The following is a 16,431-nucleotide window of genomic DNA, read 5'->3' as shown; positions in this document are numbered from 1 at the left end:
TATAGGGATGAAATGACATCATCGTTTACACCTTCCTGGCAAATTAGGCAACTTGCATATTTGTACCGTCAAACCTATCTTAGTTGCCACCTCTCTAGAGTGGCCATGCATTTTGTTTCCCATGGGGGAGAGAAATGCGTGCTGCAGAACCTGTAAAGAAAGGCCACTGTCTCCCTTTTCCTTTGGTGACCTTAACAGACAGGTTTGACTGTATGCGATTACTTCTTTACCCAGCATGGATCAAAACCTAAGACTGCAACATTGTTTGCAGTAGATACACACATCCATGTACACTGTATGTGTGACAAAAGTTGCCTGTGGCAGTCCACTGGTCGTTTTATTAGTCGACCAAGGACAGTGAAGGGTTAAAATGAGTCCTATCCAAATCTAGCACCCAAGATGCTGGAAACCCTGCGTCCTGGTACATGTACATAAACTTGCATCATCTTACACTGTCTTTTGATTATCCTGTTATATAAACCTGTACATGTATACATTCATGTATACATTCATGTACAATAAGAGACAGAGAGAGAGGGAGAGGGGTAACTATGGCCTTGTGACACTATAATTAACTATGGCTCTCATATAACCTCTTTGGACCTCTTTGGTAGTTTCTCTATGACTTCTGCATGGGAAGTACTACTTTAATAATTAACTTGCATCGAGTTGCAAAAGGTAGAAGAAGATTTTGCCTACTTCTGATAATTAAAAAAATGACAAAAAGTCATCTGAATGTTCATACATGTAAGTGTAGGATGATATGTGTCTGTAGAAAATTGTTAAGAAATATGATTCTGTTTCCCATAGGTATTCTTTAAACTGTGATGAAGGGTTGGCCATAGCAACATTATATAAGGCTGAATTAACTTAATATACAGTACACTGAAGTAATGGCTTAAAACATTTTTTACTTTTAACACATGGAATGAGATGACTGTTATGAAATCACAAATAACAAAAGTAAAATAAAAAATAACTGTAATGCCTTTAAAAATGCTGGACACTCATATCTACCATCATTAAGCATTTACATATATGCTTCTTTTTTCCCCATACAGCTTTGAATTTATTTTCTTTCATACAAGAACTTCTATGTACATAACAGTATATTTTGTTTGGCCTGAAAAAATAAAGCATCTCTTACTGAAAGGATTATGGAGTATATTTACTGCATATTTACTGCATATTTACTGCATATTTACTCATGGAAAGTATGATAATGCAAATTGTGTCCCATGAAGAAATAGAAAATGAAATATTTGTCTTAGTGTGAAAATAGAAAAGTGTACAACCTCTTGGTATTAATGTGAAAGCTGAATTACCACATCTCACTCTTAATCTTGAGAGTACAACAAGACATGTTCTCCATTAAATAATCATATTGGCACCTCTGTCCAAAATGTACGAAGATGAATGAATGTCATCACATTTAAACCTGTTATCTCTCACATATTACTTGGCCTTTTTTCAAAGGACTCATTAGTTATACATAAGTCCTTTCTGCAAATAAATGCTCTGTTCTCTGTGTGAACTTATACCTGCATTTCAAATAAAAATTGGGGAGTCTGATTATTCATCAACACAATTCAAGACTAAATCCTTAAGAATTGTTGAACCATGATTAGGAAATAAAAGATAATCAACAATGCATTGACAAAGCTCCTTAATCACAAAATTGCACTGTAATATACCAAGCTGAACAAGTGGAATTCTGTGTTTCTAATTGTTTCCTCACATGAAGAATGCAAACATAATCAAGACACGAAAAAGAAAAATCAAGACACTAAAATTAGTTTTGCCATTTTCTACTTATAAAAAGTCAAGATTGTCAGAAAAACTGAGAGCAGTACGCAAAGAAGAGTTAACTCTAATTCTGAAAAAATTCATTGATACTGCACATGGTAAATGTTCTCATTAGAAAAAGTCAATATCATCAGAAAAAATGCAGAGCAATAGGTATAGAAGAGCCATCAAAATATCCAGAAGTAAATTATTAATAATATAAAATAGGATTTTCTGATGAGAAAAAGTCAGTATCAGTGTAGCAAATTAGTAGCAGTACGCTAAAGAAGAGCTAATTTAGTTATGAATTATCAATAGTACACAATTGTTAGCTACAATAGAACAAACACACATACATTGAACCATCCAGGAATGTGAAAATGAATATGATATTTCAAGGCATAATATATTCATCCCAAGCCATTGGTGATGAACTTTGTTCATTTAACAAGCTGGGTTTGAAGAATTAAAAGTTTGAAGAATTAAAGAGTACAAGATGAGGGTAAGGCTTTCCCTTCGATATAGCAATCTTTCTTGTTTTATACGACAAGAGCTATATATTGATATCTAAATATTATTTAATGTAAATATTAAAGAATCAGTTGGTTCTGTTATTGATGTTTTGTTCAAAATGAGTACATAAATACATCTAAAGCATAACAAAATTATCTTAGTTTTACAAAAACATTAGATTGCAGATGGCAGCAACACTACATCTATGAATTTGCTACTGACTTAGCGCCCTTTTTGTCCCAAAGTTACGATTATTCATATTCAATCCTTTCTGAATTCTTAATTTTCGATCTTCTCCATGCTTTTATACAGGGACATGTGGCTCACATCATGGAGACAATGATCGTGTCATCAGGAAAAATCCTGAAAAGAGGCTGTGCTCTATATGTCTGTTTCATAATTGAAAAGTAGCATGGAGCATGGTCGAGCACACCCTCAATGCCTTTCCACTTTGCAACATTACATTGATTCTTTTACTTCCGACATCATGAGTATTGAATGCTGTATGATACTTAAAATAATCACCGTTGTTAACGACCATCTCGGCTCGCTCTCATGTACTTGGCTCTGTACAATGAAGGAAAGAATGTTATCATTTCTCACTTCTAAAAATCAATTACTTCCTAGTAGAAAGGACAAGAAAGAGGATATACAGTATCTCCACTCTGCATTGACATTCGTAACCCCCTATCACATGACCAACACCACTTCATCTCTCACCCTCTAGACCACGCCCTGATCCGTCTGTGCCCCTTTGATACCGGTATCCTACTTTACCTGGTTGTCATGGGTGGTATCGACGGGGGGTGGGGCGGTTGAAACAGTGGATGTTGTTCCTTGTGTCAGGTAACCCGCCACACCCGGACCTGTACGAAAGACAATGAAACAAAGAAGAGAGCGTCGATGTTCAAATTTGCTTTTCCAAAATTTCAAATATATCATTGGAAATTTCTGCACTTCCCTTTTTAAATAGTTAATCAAATTGAAGAATTATGGAGAAACTCTTAATGTTCATTATGCAAATTTGAATGTAAATTTGAAAGTTCAAATTTTTTTTTCCTTACAGATTTATTTAATAAATAATGGTCTTGGGGTTTTTTTTAGACGCAAGAACTTTATACAATGTATAGGAACATGAAGCACTTAAACAGATGTTGCAATTTACTAATTCAAACCACTTGTTTATCTTACTATCTTTTCTGTTGTTATTATTGTGAGACAGATGTACATGTACGTCTGTGATACATTTCATTATTTCATCACTTTGCACACTACAGAATCTGAGCCCAATCAGCCTTCTTGAGAAGCTTCTGTTACATTTTATTCCTGCTTCCTACTGACAAAATAATCCTTTTCCCTCTTAGTATTGATATACAGATCTATGACATTCTATAAGAGTTGAGGTCAATATGTGAATCAGAAGAGTAGTACCCTGATATAGCACCATCTTACCTGTTAGGTAGCCAGATACTTGGCTGTCACTCAAGAACAGATCATGCCTTTGTTCCTTGTATGTAGCCCAGACTGATGACTTCTCCAGTAGTGTGTTCACCTGAAAGACAACCACATCACCATTCCTCTTGATTGATTGTGAACATTTCTAATGACATTGTAGATGGTAATTTTATAGATGCTACTAACAGGTTTTTTTTTTTTTTTTTCAACTTATATAACTTGTTTACTTACTATTTTATACATGTGTTAGGTTTAATCAAAGCATTTTCACCAACCTTGTGTTACTCATCATCATCATGATCATCCTCTTCGTTGTCATCATCATCGTCATCAACATCATCATCATCATCATCATTATCATCATCATCATCATCATCATCATCAACATCATCATCATCATCATCATCAACATCATCATCATCATCATCATCATCATTATCATCATCATCATCATCGTCATTATCGTCGTCGTCGCCGTCAGCGTCATCATCATCATCTTATCACCACCATCGCCATCATGATCATGATTATCATCATCATCATCATCATCGTCATCCTCTTTATAATCATCTTTACCACCATCATTAGGACCTATCATCATCGTCATAATCATCATCACTATTACCGTCATTGTCACCATCACCACAATCATTACCACCACCACCACCACATCCATCCTGCTTACCCTCTCTCCATGTTCCAAGCTCAGGGCCATTGACTTGAGAGACTTGACGATCTGGGCCTTGGTAGCTGCAGCATTCTCTATGTGGTTCAGGTTGTCTTCCAGAAGGCTCAGTAGGTACGGTACCAGACCACAGCTCAATGCCTGGAGGATAAGGTCAAAAGATATACAAGTATTATCTATATAAGGCTTCCAAGTGGTACAATAAATCAGTGTATTCAATATAATTAGCACAGAACCCGGATGACTGACCAATACTGTTTTTGTATTGCTCAGTCATCCGGAACTTCAACTATCAATATTGATATCACATGAAAACAAAGCCATATTTACCGAGGTAAGACAAATTTTGTTATTTCGCTAGTCAGACTTACAAAGATAATAGTATTGTATGGCTTTGCTTTTGTGCGATACAAGAATATATTTCTCTCGCTAAGATATATTAGACTCTTCTTCAACTCATCCAATATTGTCATAGCTCGAACAATATATTCTTGTATCACACTCAAGGCCATCCAATATTATATAAGTATTGTCAACTCTGCAAATTATATTGTATTCTGACTGATCACAGAGACATTTCAGAAAGCTTTTGAAGGTTTTAAAAACTATTCATATATACAATAATTTAGTGGTCATACACCAGTCACCATGGAGACCAACAACAGACCAACCATAAACTGAACACAGAATTGCATTATCACAAATAGCTAGATTTTGTCGGATGTTGGTTTGAGTCAATTTAGCAGTGCAAGTGAGGTGTTACGGCAGAGGTTTTGAAATTAAATCATCCCAGATTACTAGGTACAATCCACATTATTTTCCAATTCAGATTATTAAAAAAAACATTCAAGATACGATGCATATTGTAAGTGCTCTACAAACGAATGGTTAGTTTAATCATTTCCCTCTAGAAACAACAATTAAACATCTCTTTAACTCCAAGACATTTACGACAAAAAGAAGCCCTATTCGAGGGAGAGAGCAGTCCTCACCTGTTCCACGAGTTCAGGATGATTCTTCTGGAACATCTTATGCAGCAGTTCACAGGCCAGGGCAGTGGTATCTGTTCTAAGCTTCATGGCTGCCAGGATGGGGCCTACACAGTCGATCTGAGCAAGGCTACGCACGCAGTTCTAAAAGTAGAATAAATTCAAATATTACAGATTAGCATAACAAATTAGAATAACATCTTTAGAGTCACTAGAATAATTAATGAAATCTCCTCTTTCCTGACCATTCCATTTCCCCCTCCCTTCAACCACTTACTACCTATATCTGTTAAGTTTTTTCCTAACCCTCTTTGCATACATGTATCTATTGATCTCTTTCATATTCTCGTCCTATCTAGCTTTCTATTTCTCTCTGTATCCCAACTTTTACCATGTTTCTACTTTTATGAAATCTTAAATTAAAATATCTAATGGTTTGCTGTAAATGTAGCTAAGTTTTAGCTCAATAAGTAATCCCTGAAGATAGTTTAGTAGTAGTATGCAGTCATTTGTGTTTCTATATTTTAACTGGCAACATATATATGTCAATTATTCATCTATCTATCTATCTATCTATCATGCATATAACTGTTTACTGACCCAGCTATTTATGTCTCTTTCCATGTCCCTACACTCACATCGTTTAATGATGTGCTAGCTATCAGACTCTCCATCTATCTATCTATGCATATCTGTCTACCTATTCATTTATCTTTTTATATATCTCTCCATCTATCCACCCATCTATCCATTCATCCATCTATCTTTCATCTATCTATGTATATTTCATTTATCTATCTATCTTTCTATCTATCCATCTACCTATCTATATATTTATCTAGTTATCCATTTATTCAACTATCTCTCAACTGATTCACCCATCCATCCATCTTTCATCTATCTCTGTATCCTTCATTTATCTATCTATCTATCTATTCAACTATCAGTCCATCTATACAATTCTTTATATTCATGTCTCTATAGTATACTCACATCGCTGTTTGATATGCTGTGAAGCACCATCAGACCACTCTTTGGAATGGCCTCATTCTTACTCTTGAGACATTTAGTGATGACGGGCAGATGACCGAGCTGAGGCATCTGATCTGCCATGACAGGCTGGGCGGTGAAGAAACACACTACACCAGTCGTCACCATCTCCAAAGTATCGCTCTGAGGGTCAAAGGTCAAAATAATGACAGAGGTCAAGGTAATGACATTACACGAAGATATAATGCAGTGGCACAGCTAAGGGGGGAAGGGGGGGGGGGAGGTTGATGACTAGGCTCAAGCAACTGGTCTGCCATGACAGGCTGGGCGGCGAAGAAACACACCACACCAGTGGTCACCATTTCCAAAGTATCGCTCTGGGCGGTCACAGGTCAAAATAATAACAAAGGTCAAGGTAATGACAGGTAATGAAGATATACTGCAGTGGCACAGCTAAGGGAGGGCAGGGGTAGATGACCAAGGTCAAGCAACTGGTCTGCCAGGACAGGCTGGGCGGTGAATGGATCATTCACAAAGCATATTTGTTTATTTTACCTCAAAATGGACCAAGAAAAATTAACAAGTTATATCACCTAAAAAAAAAGTTCTTTGCTTACTTTGGGGCTGGCCATGCCGACCAACTCGGTGAACTTCTCCAGGAGTTCCACCAGGAATTCCTTGGGTTTCCTGAGAACCCAAGATGGTTGAGCAATGAAGAGACGAAGGAAGACACCGCCGATGACAACCTCATCAGTGATCTGGCTTGAGATGGAGAAGTCTTCCGGTAGCTGCAAAATAATCAAAGTCAAAGAAACGATTATTAAAGCCCATCTGTACTAGTTTTGCTAGGAGGGATTAGACCACCCAGATAGGTCACTAACAGGTGGCTATCTCATCAAATCAGCTCTCAATTAACATAAGAAAAAGAGGATCATGGGGGACCAATGGTCACCATTTAGGCATTGTTTTCTAAACAGAGGGTTCAAAAGTAGCTACAAGTAGTACAGTGGGCCTTTAAGATGATATTGGCATCTTACACGACCTTCATGTCTAATGATTATCATAATCAATCAGTGTCAAAGCCAAAGCGAGATTGATCAGTCCTCCTTTTCTTTACATTCAAACAGCCTGCCTCCAATATCTCAAAATAGTGCGACTGATTAGAACAAGTATGCTGATGGTCAATACTATAATGACAAGAAACTATCAAACAAAAACCAATCAAAGCATGATTTCCAATTCATAACCTCCTTATCATCAGAAAGTGCACTATTAACTCTGAAACTGCCTCAATTGTAATTATATTTAAAGTAAGAGGTACAAGTTGGATTTCAAGTTGGTTTGTACGTAGAACTATATGAATGATACTTGTGAGAGCTAGTGAACCTACATGTTCAATATAGTTGCACTATGGAGCCTAGACAAATAATAATAAACTGGATTTATATAGCGCTTAATAGGAAATTCCATCTCTTAAGTGCTTTACAGATAATACTACCCCAGTCATTGAATGCATTAACGGAGTGAGCACCACCTCCACTCCCTGGGGAGAATTCCTACCATATAGTCACCATTAGGGTATATGGCAATTAGTAACAAAAATGCTTTCGTCATCCTACTAGGTCCCAATTTCTATCCTGGCAAATGTAGATAAATGCCTTGCCAAAGTACATTAATGCCATGTCAGTGATCAAACCCACGAGGACCTTTGCATTTCAAGTCAAAGCTTTAAACCACTCGACTAAGCCACCTCTAATATTATTTCTTACCTTCCACGTGACATCTGGATTGTCCTTCTGCTCTTTGTAATGCCTAGAAGAAGAGAAAAGAGAAAGAATCAAACATTATTGGAAGCCTTGAACATGAATGGTGAAAGATTTTCAATTTCAACTTGGGTTAATCATACCTGGAATTCTTTATACTTTCCCAGATTGACCTGTAAAACTTGACCTCTGATCACAAAGTTGAAGAGAGACTCCCCACATTTAAAAATAATTTATATGCAAGAAGATCTTACCTCTCCAATTATTTATATCAAGAATAACATATGAGATGAATTCTTTTGACATGTCATTTCAAATCACATCTGGGCCCTGTCATACAAAGAGTTCAATCAATCGCAACGTACTTTATATCAATTGCGACTATGTTGATAGGAGACTGCAAACTTGCGATTGATTGGAGGACTTACGATTGATTTGGATCATTTGCAACTCTTTGTGAAATGGGGCCCTGGGTGCTCTTAACCATTTGAACACACCTTTTAATCATCACAAGTACTATGAGAATGTTTTTTTCTTTACCTGTTCTTCATCTTGACAATAAGGTTTGAGATCTTCTCTCTCGATTCCTCATTCCAAATCAACTCTGGATTCTCTTGCACACCTAAAAAGACAATAAAATGTGAAACATAACTTCTGGTTTCATTCAACTACCCTTTCAGTCATTTTCCCCTCAGTTCCATTTTCTCTTCTTATCGCATATACTTATTTATTTCATTTTAATTTTTTTTTTAAGTCGCTCCATTTTTCTTTTTATAGCTTATCAAAAGCCCCAAACATGCATTTCTTCAAATAATCATGGGGCTTGCAGTTGTAAAGAAAAAATATGGGTTATTTCCATATATATAGTTTTGAAGGATGCACATTAAAATTGAGTATTACAGAAAAGAACCTCATCTCAAAAATCGAATTGACACTAATCGATCTAAGGAATGACTTCAAACATTCATACTAAAAAAGCTATGTTTTCATGAGATTTGAATCTCCGCCCTACTCACTCTCAAACATGACGACGCTGGCCTCTGCAGAGTCCCTCATGGCATCCATGAAAGCCGTCGGGAGGAACTTGCAGCAGAGGATGCGGATGCGGGGACCGACCAGCTTGTCGGACTGCATCTTGGCCAGGAGCTCGGCCGTCTTCTCTCTGACGGTGGGGTTGATGGAGTTGCAGAAGAGGTCAAGGAGATAGATCAGACCACCTGGGTGTGAAAGGGATGGAAGGAAGAGGGGAAAGGGGATTGGAGTTGTTGGGTCAAACTTGCTAGGTCCTCCTCCCAGAAGTTTGAATGATTGTACAGCCCACACAGGAATCAAATTTAAATGCTCTTTAACCCAATAACTAAACCACCCCTCCTTTCACTCATTGAACTGCCTAGGAAAATAGCGCATGTTTCATATTGTTCAGAAAAATGTAAAATGAGAGTAATATTGCAACATCTTCCAGTCAGTAATAGGCCATTTTTTACAAAATATCTAGTTGCTAATGGGTTAACATCCATTCAGTAGGGTAAAATAAATTGTGCTTTAATTCTATCAAAAGTTATTACAAATCGCACAACCATTCATAAACATACTTGTATGAATATGTTTCAATTCAAATTAAAACTTGCCAATTTGGATTATTGCGTTGCTGTAAAATTCATTTAAGGCCCCACTGCACTACTTATAGCTACTTGCGTCCTCTATACAGCCAACAATTCCTAAGCGGTACCCGTTGATCCCCCATGAAGCCCTTTTTCTTATGTTAATTGAGAGCTGATTTGATGAGATAACCACCTGCCAGTGACTTTGCAGGGAGGTCTAATCTCGCCATGCCAAACTTGTGCAGAGGGACTTTAATATTATTTCTCCATGCCACACAAATACTCACCCTTGGACACAATTTCTTTCACAATCTTTGTATGAGAAACCAAGGCGAAGAGTGTCTCCAGTACTGACAAACAACCTGAAAAGACATGGATGAAACAACATCAACCAACATGATTAAAGGCATCGTTTAACAAGGTTAAATCTGAGATGCATGGCCCTACGTGTTATCAGTGTCTGTGATATGGTGTAATATTAAAGCCCCAAATAAAAATTGAGCTTCAAAATGATCATAATGTAGTGCCTCAAAAAAGTAAAAATCTTTGAGTGACCGGTTTTACCATACTCATTTCCCCAATAGACTGTAGTGTTATAAAAACCGTTAGGAAAACAAAAGATGCAATTTCGATTTCCAATCATAGCTATCTTGACAATCAGACAGCCGATAGGCTTGTAAAATTCATGGGATTCCTGACTGACCTCAAGTTTTATAATTATGATTGCAGCATGAGCTAAATCCAGGATTTGTTTCAGAATCTGAGGCAATGTTACTGAGTCACTTTAAAGGGCCGAGGTAAGTAAACTTTAGGAGCAAGCTAGAATACGGAACAAACTTTCAACGATTTAAATTACCCTAAAATTTATCTTTTGCAAGACTTTGTAGCACTTTGTGACTGTGTTCAGTGCATACAATGAATCTATACATCTATAACTTCCCACCCTCACCCTAACCCACCTCTTCCTCCCTCCCTTCCCACTCCACTCTCTTTTCAAAGTTGATTTTCAAGGAGTAGTGTAGTACAAGAAATAAATGATTCTCACCTGATGGTAATGAGTGTAAGGTGAGAAGGAGGTATCCAGCAACCCCTGAGTCTCCTATATTGGTCACACAATCCTGATTACCAGTCACATTACGGATCACCTGATTAACAGAATTAGAAAGTACATGTAATAATAATAATAATAATAATAATAACAATAATAATAAAAAATTATATTTATAAAGCGCTTAATACAATGTTTATAAGCGCAAGCAAAAGATGAAAGGAAAAGGAAGGAAAAGTGAGAGATACATAGAGTTAAACATTAAACAAAAATAATCAGACAATTCTAAGGGTTTTGTTTGATTGAGCCAGTCGTAACCAACAGGTTGCGACCTAAATGATGTGCCAGTCGTAACCAACAGGTTGCGACCTAAATGATGTTTCACTGACCACGATAAATAGAGATAATGTTTGATTTGTGATTTCATCTATAAGTCCCACCCTGTGTCTTCCTCTTCTGATCTCCTTTTCTTTTCCTGATCTCCTTTAGTTTGATTGCATTAAAAAATTTCCTAGGCAGTCTCATTGTCTCTTTTTTTGTTGTTACTACATGTACTTTCATCAAAATAAGATGAAATAGAAGTGTGAAATTGGCCTTGTGATTATCATAAAAGAATTTATTTGTGCCTATCTTTCTAAGTCATATTTCAAACACATATACATTGCACTTTAAACATATCTTTCAAACGAATTTTTCCTTATATTATTCTTTCTTAAAAGCCTTATTTTTGTTGTTGATTGATGTAATGAAAAGAATCCCACTGGTTAGAATTGGAAATGTTTAATCTTGACAACAGGACATCGATGAAAAACAGCTTTGCTGATTTGATTGTTTCTTTTTTATCCTGTATAAATATGTCAAATAGATATATACGGATATATGTACTCTCTCATACATAATGAAAAAAAAAAGAATGAATGAGAAGAGAGTAAATACCTCCAGAGCAAGAAGCTGTAGCTGCGTGGCACCGGTCAGCCTGAGCAGCGAGAAGAGCAGCTTGTAGTGACCGTTGCATTGAATCTCGGTGCCCGAGTTATTCAAGATGACCTTGGCCAGGGCGTCCAGAGCCATCTCACAGTTCTTGAGACGCTCTGCCTGCTGGCTGGACTGACTGGTGTCCACCTCCTTGGACGTGAGGGCCATCAGGGAGTGGAGGTACTGGGCTTGGGAACCCAGGAAGTCCAGCAGGCTGTTGGTGAACCCTATGGCATTCTGCAGGAGGAGATTGGAGGAGGATTTGCATGTGAGTTAAGGTTCTATTGCAAGCAGTTCAAAGCCTTTAGTCAGACAAATTTGTACTCATGTTTTCAATAATGTTAGCATACGCTGGGAAAACATAGAAAATTGTACTCTTTATAGAGGAGCAATTAGATGAATATTTACATGTGTTTCACACCAGGTTAACAAAGAATGTTGCACAAGGTCAGCAGAGTTCAAAATTAAAATTTTAAAAGTCAATGATTCATAACGTTATGCAGTACATACATGTATTACATAGCAGATAATTTTTCAAAGCATGGACATTTGAATGTGGAGATTTTCTGAGAACCCTATAATTTTTGGATACTACAGATCCCCTACCCTCTCTTATGGCTACACAGAAAGGAAAGGAAATCCATTGAGTGTAAGGAAACAAATCCCATTCAGTAACACTACCATATAACTCCTCAGTGAGACAATGTCTACACTCTGAATGCTGTATATTGTCACCTACCTGAAGTGGGAATGTTGGCATATCATTGAAGATGCGGACGAAGATATCTCCAACGATGAGTTCTTTGGCATGAGCACTGAAGGTGAAGTCAGCTCCAAACAGAGGATCACAGTCTCCCTGAAAAAAAATAGAATAGATTTTGATCAAATATGAGTAACTTTAGATTTAAAGTGTATTTTGATACTAAACAGGGGCATATGGATGTATGAAGAATCAGATAAGAATAGATTTCAACATCCTACTTGGTTCCCATCTCTCTTCTGTACACAGAGTGGTAATAGACTCAACAAACTCTTAAACTTCTACACATGGATTGAGTTATTTAACTTGAATGCAAGAATTTTTTGCTAATTTGGAGACATGAAAAGCAAGTCACATTACAGTCCTGAATGTATTAATCCGGCAAGAGCAGGAATCACTGAACTTAAAGTCTAATCATTTGAAATTCAAAACATATTGGAGCTACAGGTATATGACAATGAGGTAGTTCTTACCATCTTCAATTTTTAAAGACGCATAGGAGTGGGCTCTCATGGGGAATTCGCTCTGTCTGGTGTTTACTTAATAATACAGGTGTTGTCAATCACCAGGAATAGCCTTCAGTTGTATGACTAGTTAACAGGCCTTAAGTAATGCCTCGCATTCCCCCATAAGGTAAAAGCATTATCTCACTTTTCCCTCACCATATACTTTCCAAGAGACTTGGGGGTATTTCTTGATGGGCCTACAGGTCTGCTGTGTGCAGACTTGTACACACATTGATGGTATTTTCACCAAGTCTGGTGTCAGCAAAAAATGGCCTTGTGCACAAGGAAACTGAAGATCCACTACACTCCCTTTAAGCAAAATACAGAACATCTTGTGAAACAACCAAACAATACTACTCACGGTCCTGATCTTGCTCTGTTGTTGTTCCTTGACAAACTCGACCAGCTCCATCCTGGTGGAGTTATCCCAAAGCAGGTAAGGGTTCTCTGTGTTACTGTTCAAGATTTTCAGCACCTGAGGGGGAAGGGGAGGGAATGAGAAGGGTTAAACAGAGGAAGGGAGAATGAAAGAACTTACATTTTTTCAATTTTTAATTCAATTCAATTCAATTCATTTTTTTCAATCATAAAACCATAAAATAATGGTACAAAAGTAACATGAAACAATCATAATCTTACAATACTGGAATGAAGAAAGTGGAGACTAAAAAGGAAGTTTGAAAAACTTGTAAGTAATAGTACCCTGACATAAATAGTGAATAACAAGATTACATGGTTGTAATTTATCTATCTATCATACCGTCTTTGGGGGCAAATGAATTTATCAAACTTATAATAAAAGTCCAAACAATTACCTGGTTGGGGTTTTCTGTTCCGAGTTGGTTTGCAAGGTACGGTGTGAGTAAGGCGCTGAGTGATTTACGGATGGCTGGATTGAGTGGGGTAGCTTTGTCTCCTTCCTGGTAACCAGCTAGCCTGGCTAAAGCTGTGAAGCACAGACTGGCTAATGTGTTGGACACTTGCTGTAAGATACAACACATGTACAATACAATTATGACCTATCAAAAACGGGTGCATGGTATTTATGGTAATGCTAGCAGCTTTATTGTTATTTTTGTGTAGTGTCTTAATTGCCATCAGTAGCAGCCGCAGCATCAGTATCACTACCATCATCTTCATCATCATCGACATCGTTGTCGTCATCGCCATCCTCATCATCATCATCACCATCATCATTATCACAATCCTCTTCATCACCATCATCATCATAATCATCATCAACCTCATCCTCATTAGCGTCACCATCATCATCATCATCACCATCATTAACCTCATCCTCATTACCATCATCATCATCATCATCACAATAACCACTGCTACTGAAGCACGACTACTGCAATCGTCCGCTATAGTACACCAACCATTGCCATCAACATCAACACCAATATCAAAACAATTACCTCTACAATACCCCCCCCCCCCCCCTACTATCATCCCAAACGCACAACAATCATCATCGTTACCACCACCAATAACACCATACCACCATCATTCTCCTTCTCCTTACCTGAAGATTAGTGCCTTCACTTGTCTCCACCCCACTCTCAAAGAGGGTGAAGTCATACTGGAAGAGATAGACGAGGAGATGCCAGATGACTCCGGCCTGCTGGAGATGATCCTGTAGATACTTGTCTACGGAGAAGGCACTCACACACTCGGCCACCACGGAGCACAGGATGGGCAGGTTCTAAGAATCGTAAACGAAACAAAGAATGAGGTAATATGGTATAACTAGTAATTTGTAGTATGTTCATTTGAATGCTGATCCAGGGATGACATTTCAACATGCTTCGTAACCAGTGGAAAAATGTGCTACATATGTACATATGTCAGAAGTTACTATAGCGGTTCATTCACTTGACTTTCAGTAAAAAGGTTGAGGGTCGAGTCACTGCCCAACACTGCTGTCCTTTGGTAGGCATTAATCTACATTTGCTACCCTCTACTCAGGTGTAAATGGTCCCAAATATGTTTGAGCTCTTCATATCAGTGGCTCAGCTATATCCAAGATAACATAATTGAAGTACCAGAAGCATCATCCCAAAAGGCCGTTATCACCCTTAGAATATCTAACATCAAATTAAAGATTGGACCAAACTTTCATTTGTATGTAGTACTGAATACTCATTTCTGTCTGCAGCGCCATATGATTTTCAGCAAGATTGCATCAATTTTGTTTCATTTTGATCACTCCAGAACACCTACATCGGTTCTACATCAGTTCTACTATGCAATCAACCTCTCCCAATTGTTTCCAGACACTTCTTTCACAATGTAATTGCATGACCTGGGGGGTGTTTCACAAAGATCATATTCAAACTTAACTCTGAGTTGGACTTAAAATGTATGGAGAACCATTCAAAAGCAAAAACTCAATATATTAGATTTTTCATAAATTCCACATCAAGAACATGAAATTTCCTTGAGAATAGAAAATATGAATGATTTGAATCAAGATTTTATGCCTTTTAAAATAAATTTTCCAAAATATTTTTCAAAGATGCTAACGGCTTTCCATAATTGCTGAGTCCAACTTAAAGATAAGTTCAACTTATGATCTTTGTGAAACACCCCCAGTATACTCAACTTTGTCTGAAAGTTCTACATTCTCACCTTGTAGAAGAGAGCCCTGCATACATCCTTGATAATGGCTGGTATCTCGGTGATGCGATCTCTACATCCCTCAAACTGGGCAGCAACGGCGTAACACTTGATCACGTTTTGACACACCTAAACACAGGTCAGGTGGGAGATAAAGTAAGGTTTAACTACAAACTCATGTTTCACAGTAGCTAACTATTCCACCAGCAAAATAACAACATAGAACATCTCTCTTCATTTATATTATAGCATGTTTGGGTGTCACTGAAATTAGTGGTGACCTTACTTGGGTAACATTTCTTTAAGGCTTTATTCAATCATACATGAATATTTAGGGGATAGGGTTAGAGTTGCAACTGGGTTTAAGGAAAGGTTTATTGTAAAGGTTAGGCTTAATATGTAGGTAGAGCATTCGATGGAATTTGGTTGCTGTAGTAATTGATCACAGAACAATGGTCACCACAGCATATATCGTAGATCTACGTGTAAATTGATCTCTCATCAGAGTTTCTTTGTGGTAATTGAGACCGACACTCACCATCACAGCCATGTCATCTGCCTTACTGGACGCACTGAGAACAGCCGCACATCGGGTCAGAGCATCTTGTAATGTCTGTAAATAGAGAATTGATAAAAAAGAATAAATTCTATAGTGCATTGAAGAGTTTCTTACACAAGGTTTGTAATATTATTTATTCCTATTTTTTATAGAGAGCAAAATGATTGCCTGCTTTTGATG

At 37.4% G+C, this 16,431-nt stretch overlaps 1 protein-coding gene across 4 annotated transcripts in view; it reads right to left on the bottom strand.

The window, feature by feature from the left end:
* Window positions 1-857: 857 nt before the first annotated feature.
* The window catches only part of LOC576810 (dnaJ homolog subfamily C member 13), a 44,450-nt gene continuing 28,876 nt past the window's right edge, over window positions 858-16,431 (bottom strand). For all 4 annotated transcript variants that reach the window (XM_030973702.1, XM_030973699.1, XM_030973703.1 and 1 more), the window contains 18 exons: window positions 16,231-16,305; window positions 15,705-15,821; window positions 14,599-14,778; window positions 13,886-14,053; window positions 13,432-13,545; window positions 12,544-12,660; window positions 11,766-12,041; window positions 10,827-10,926; window positions 10,069-10,143; window positions 9,197-9,397; window positions 8,721-8,802; window positions 8,187-8,229; window positions 7,035-7,205; window positions 6,421-6,600; window positions 5,431-5,571; window positions 4,439-4,579; window positions 3,751-3,850; window positions 858-3,164 (listed from right to left, as the gene is read on the bottom strand). In XM_030973702.1, the coding sequence (XP_030829562.1) occupies window positions 3,067-3,164; window positions 3,751-3,850; window positions 4,439-4,579; window positions 5,431-5,571; window positions 6,421-6,600; window positions 7,035-7,205; window positions 8,187-8,229; window positions 8,721-8,802; window positions 9,197-9,397; window positions 10,069-10,143; window positions 10,827-10,926; window positions 11,766-12,041; window positions 12,544-12,660; window positions 13,432-13,545; window positions 13,886-14,053; window positions 14,599-14,778; window positions 15,705-15,821; window positions 16,231-16,305 (2,379 nt within the window). In that variant the 3' untranslated portion in view covers window positions 858-3,066. The remainder of the gene's footprint in view (window positions 3,165-3,750; window positions 3,851-4,438; window positions 4,580-5,430; window positions 5,572-6,420; window positions 6,601-7,034; window positions 7,206-8,186; window positions 8,230-8,720; window positions 8,803-9,196; window positions 9,398-10,068; window positions 10,144-10,826; window positions 10,927-11,765; window positions 12,042-12,543; window positions 12,661-13,431; window positions 13,546-13,885; window positions 14,054-14,598; window positions 14,779-15,704; window positions 15,822-16,230; window positions 16,306-16,431) is intronic.

Source organism: Strongylocentrotus purpuratus, unplaced genomic scaffold, assembly GCF_000002235.5.
Source record: "Strongylocentrotus purpuratus isolate Spur 01 unplaced genomic scaffold, Spur_5.0 spur5_scaffold_7, whole genome shotgun sequence".
In the NCBI taxonomy this organism is placed as follows: domain Eukaryota; kingdom Metazoa; phylum Echinodermata; class Echinoidea; order Camarodonta; family Strongylocentrotidae; genus Strongylocentrotus; species Strongylocentrotus purpuratus.
Note: the sequence above shows the minus strand (reverse complement) of the source record. Positions and strands in the feature narration are given on the sequence as shown.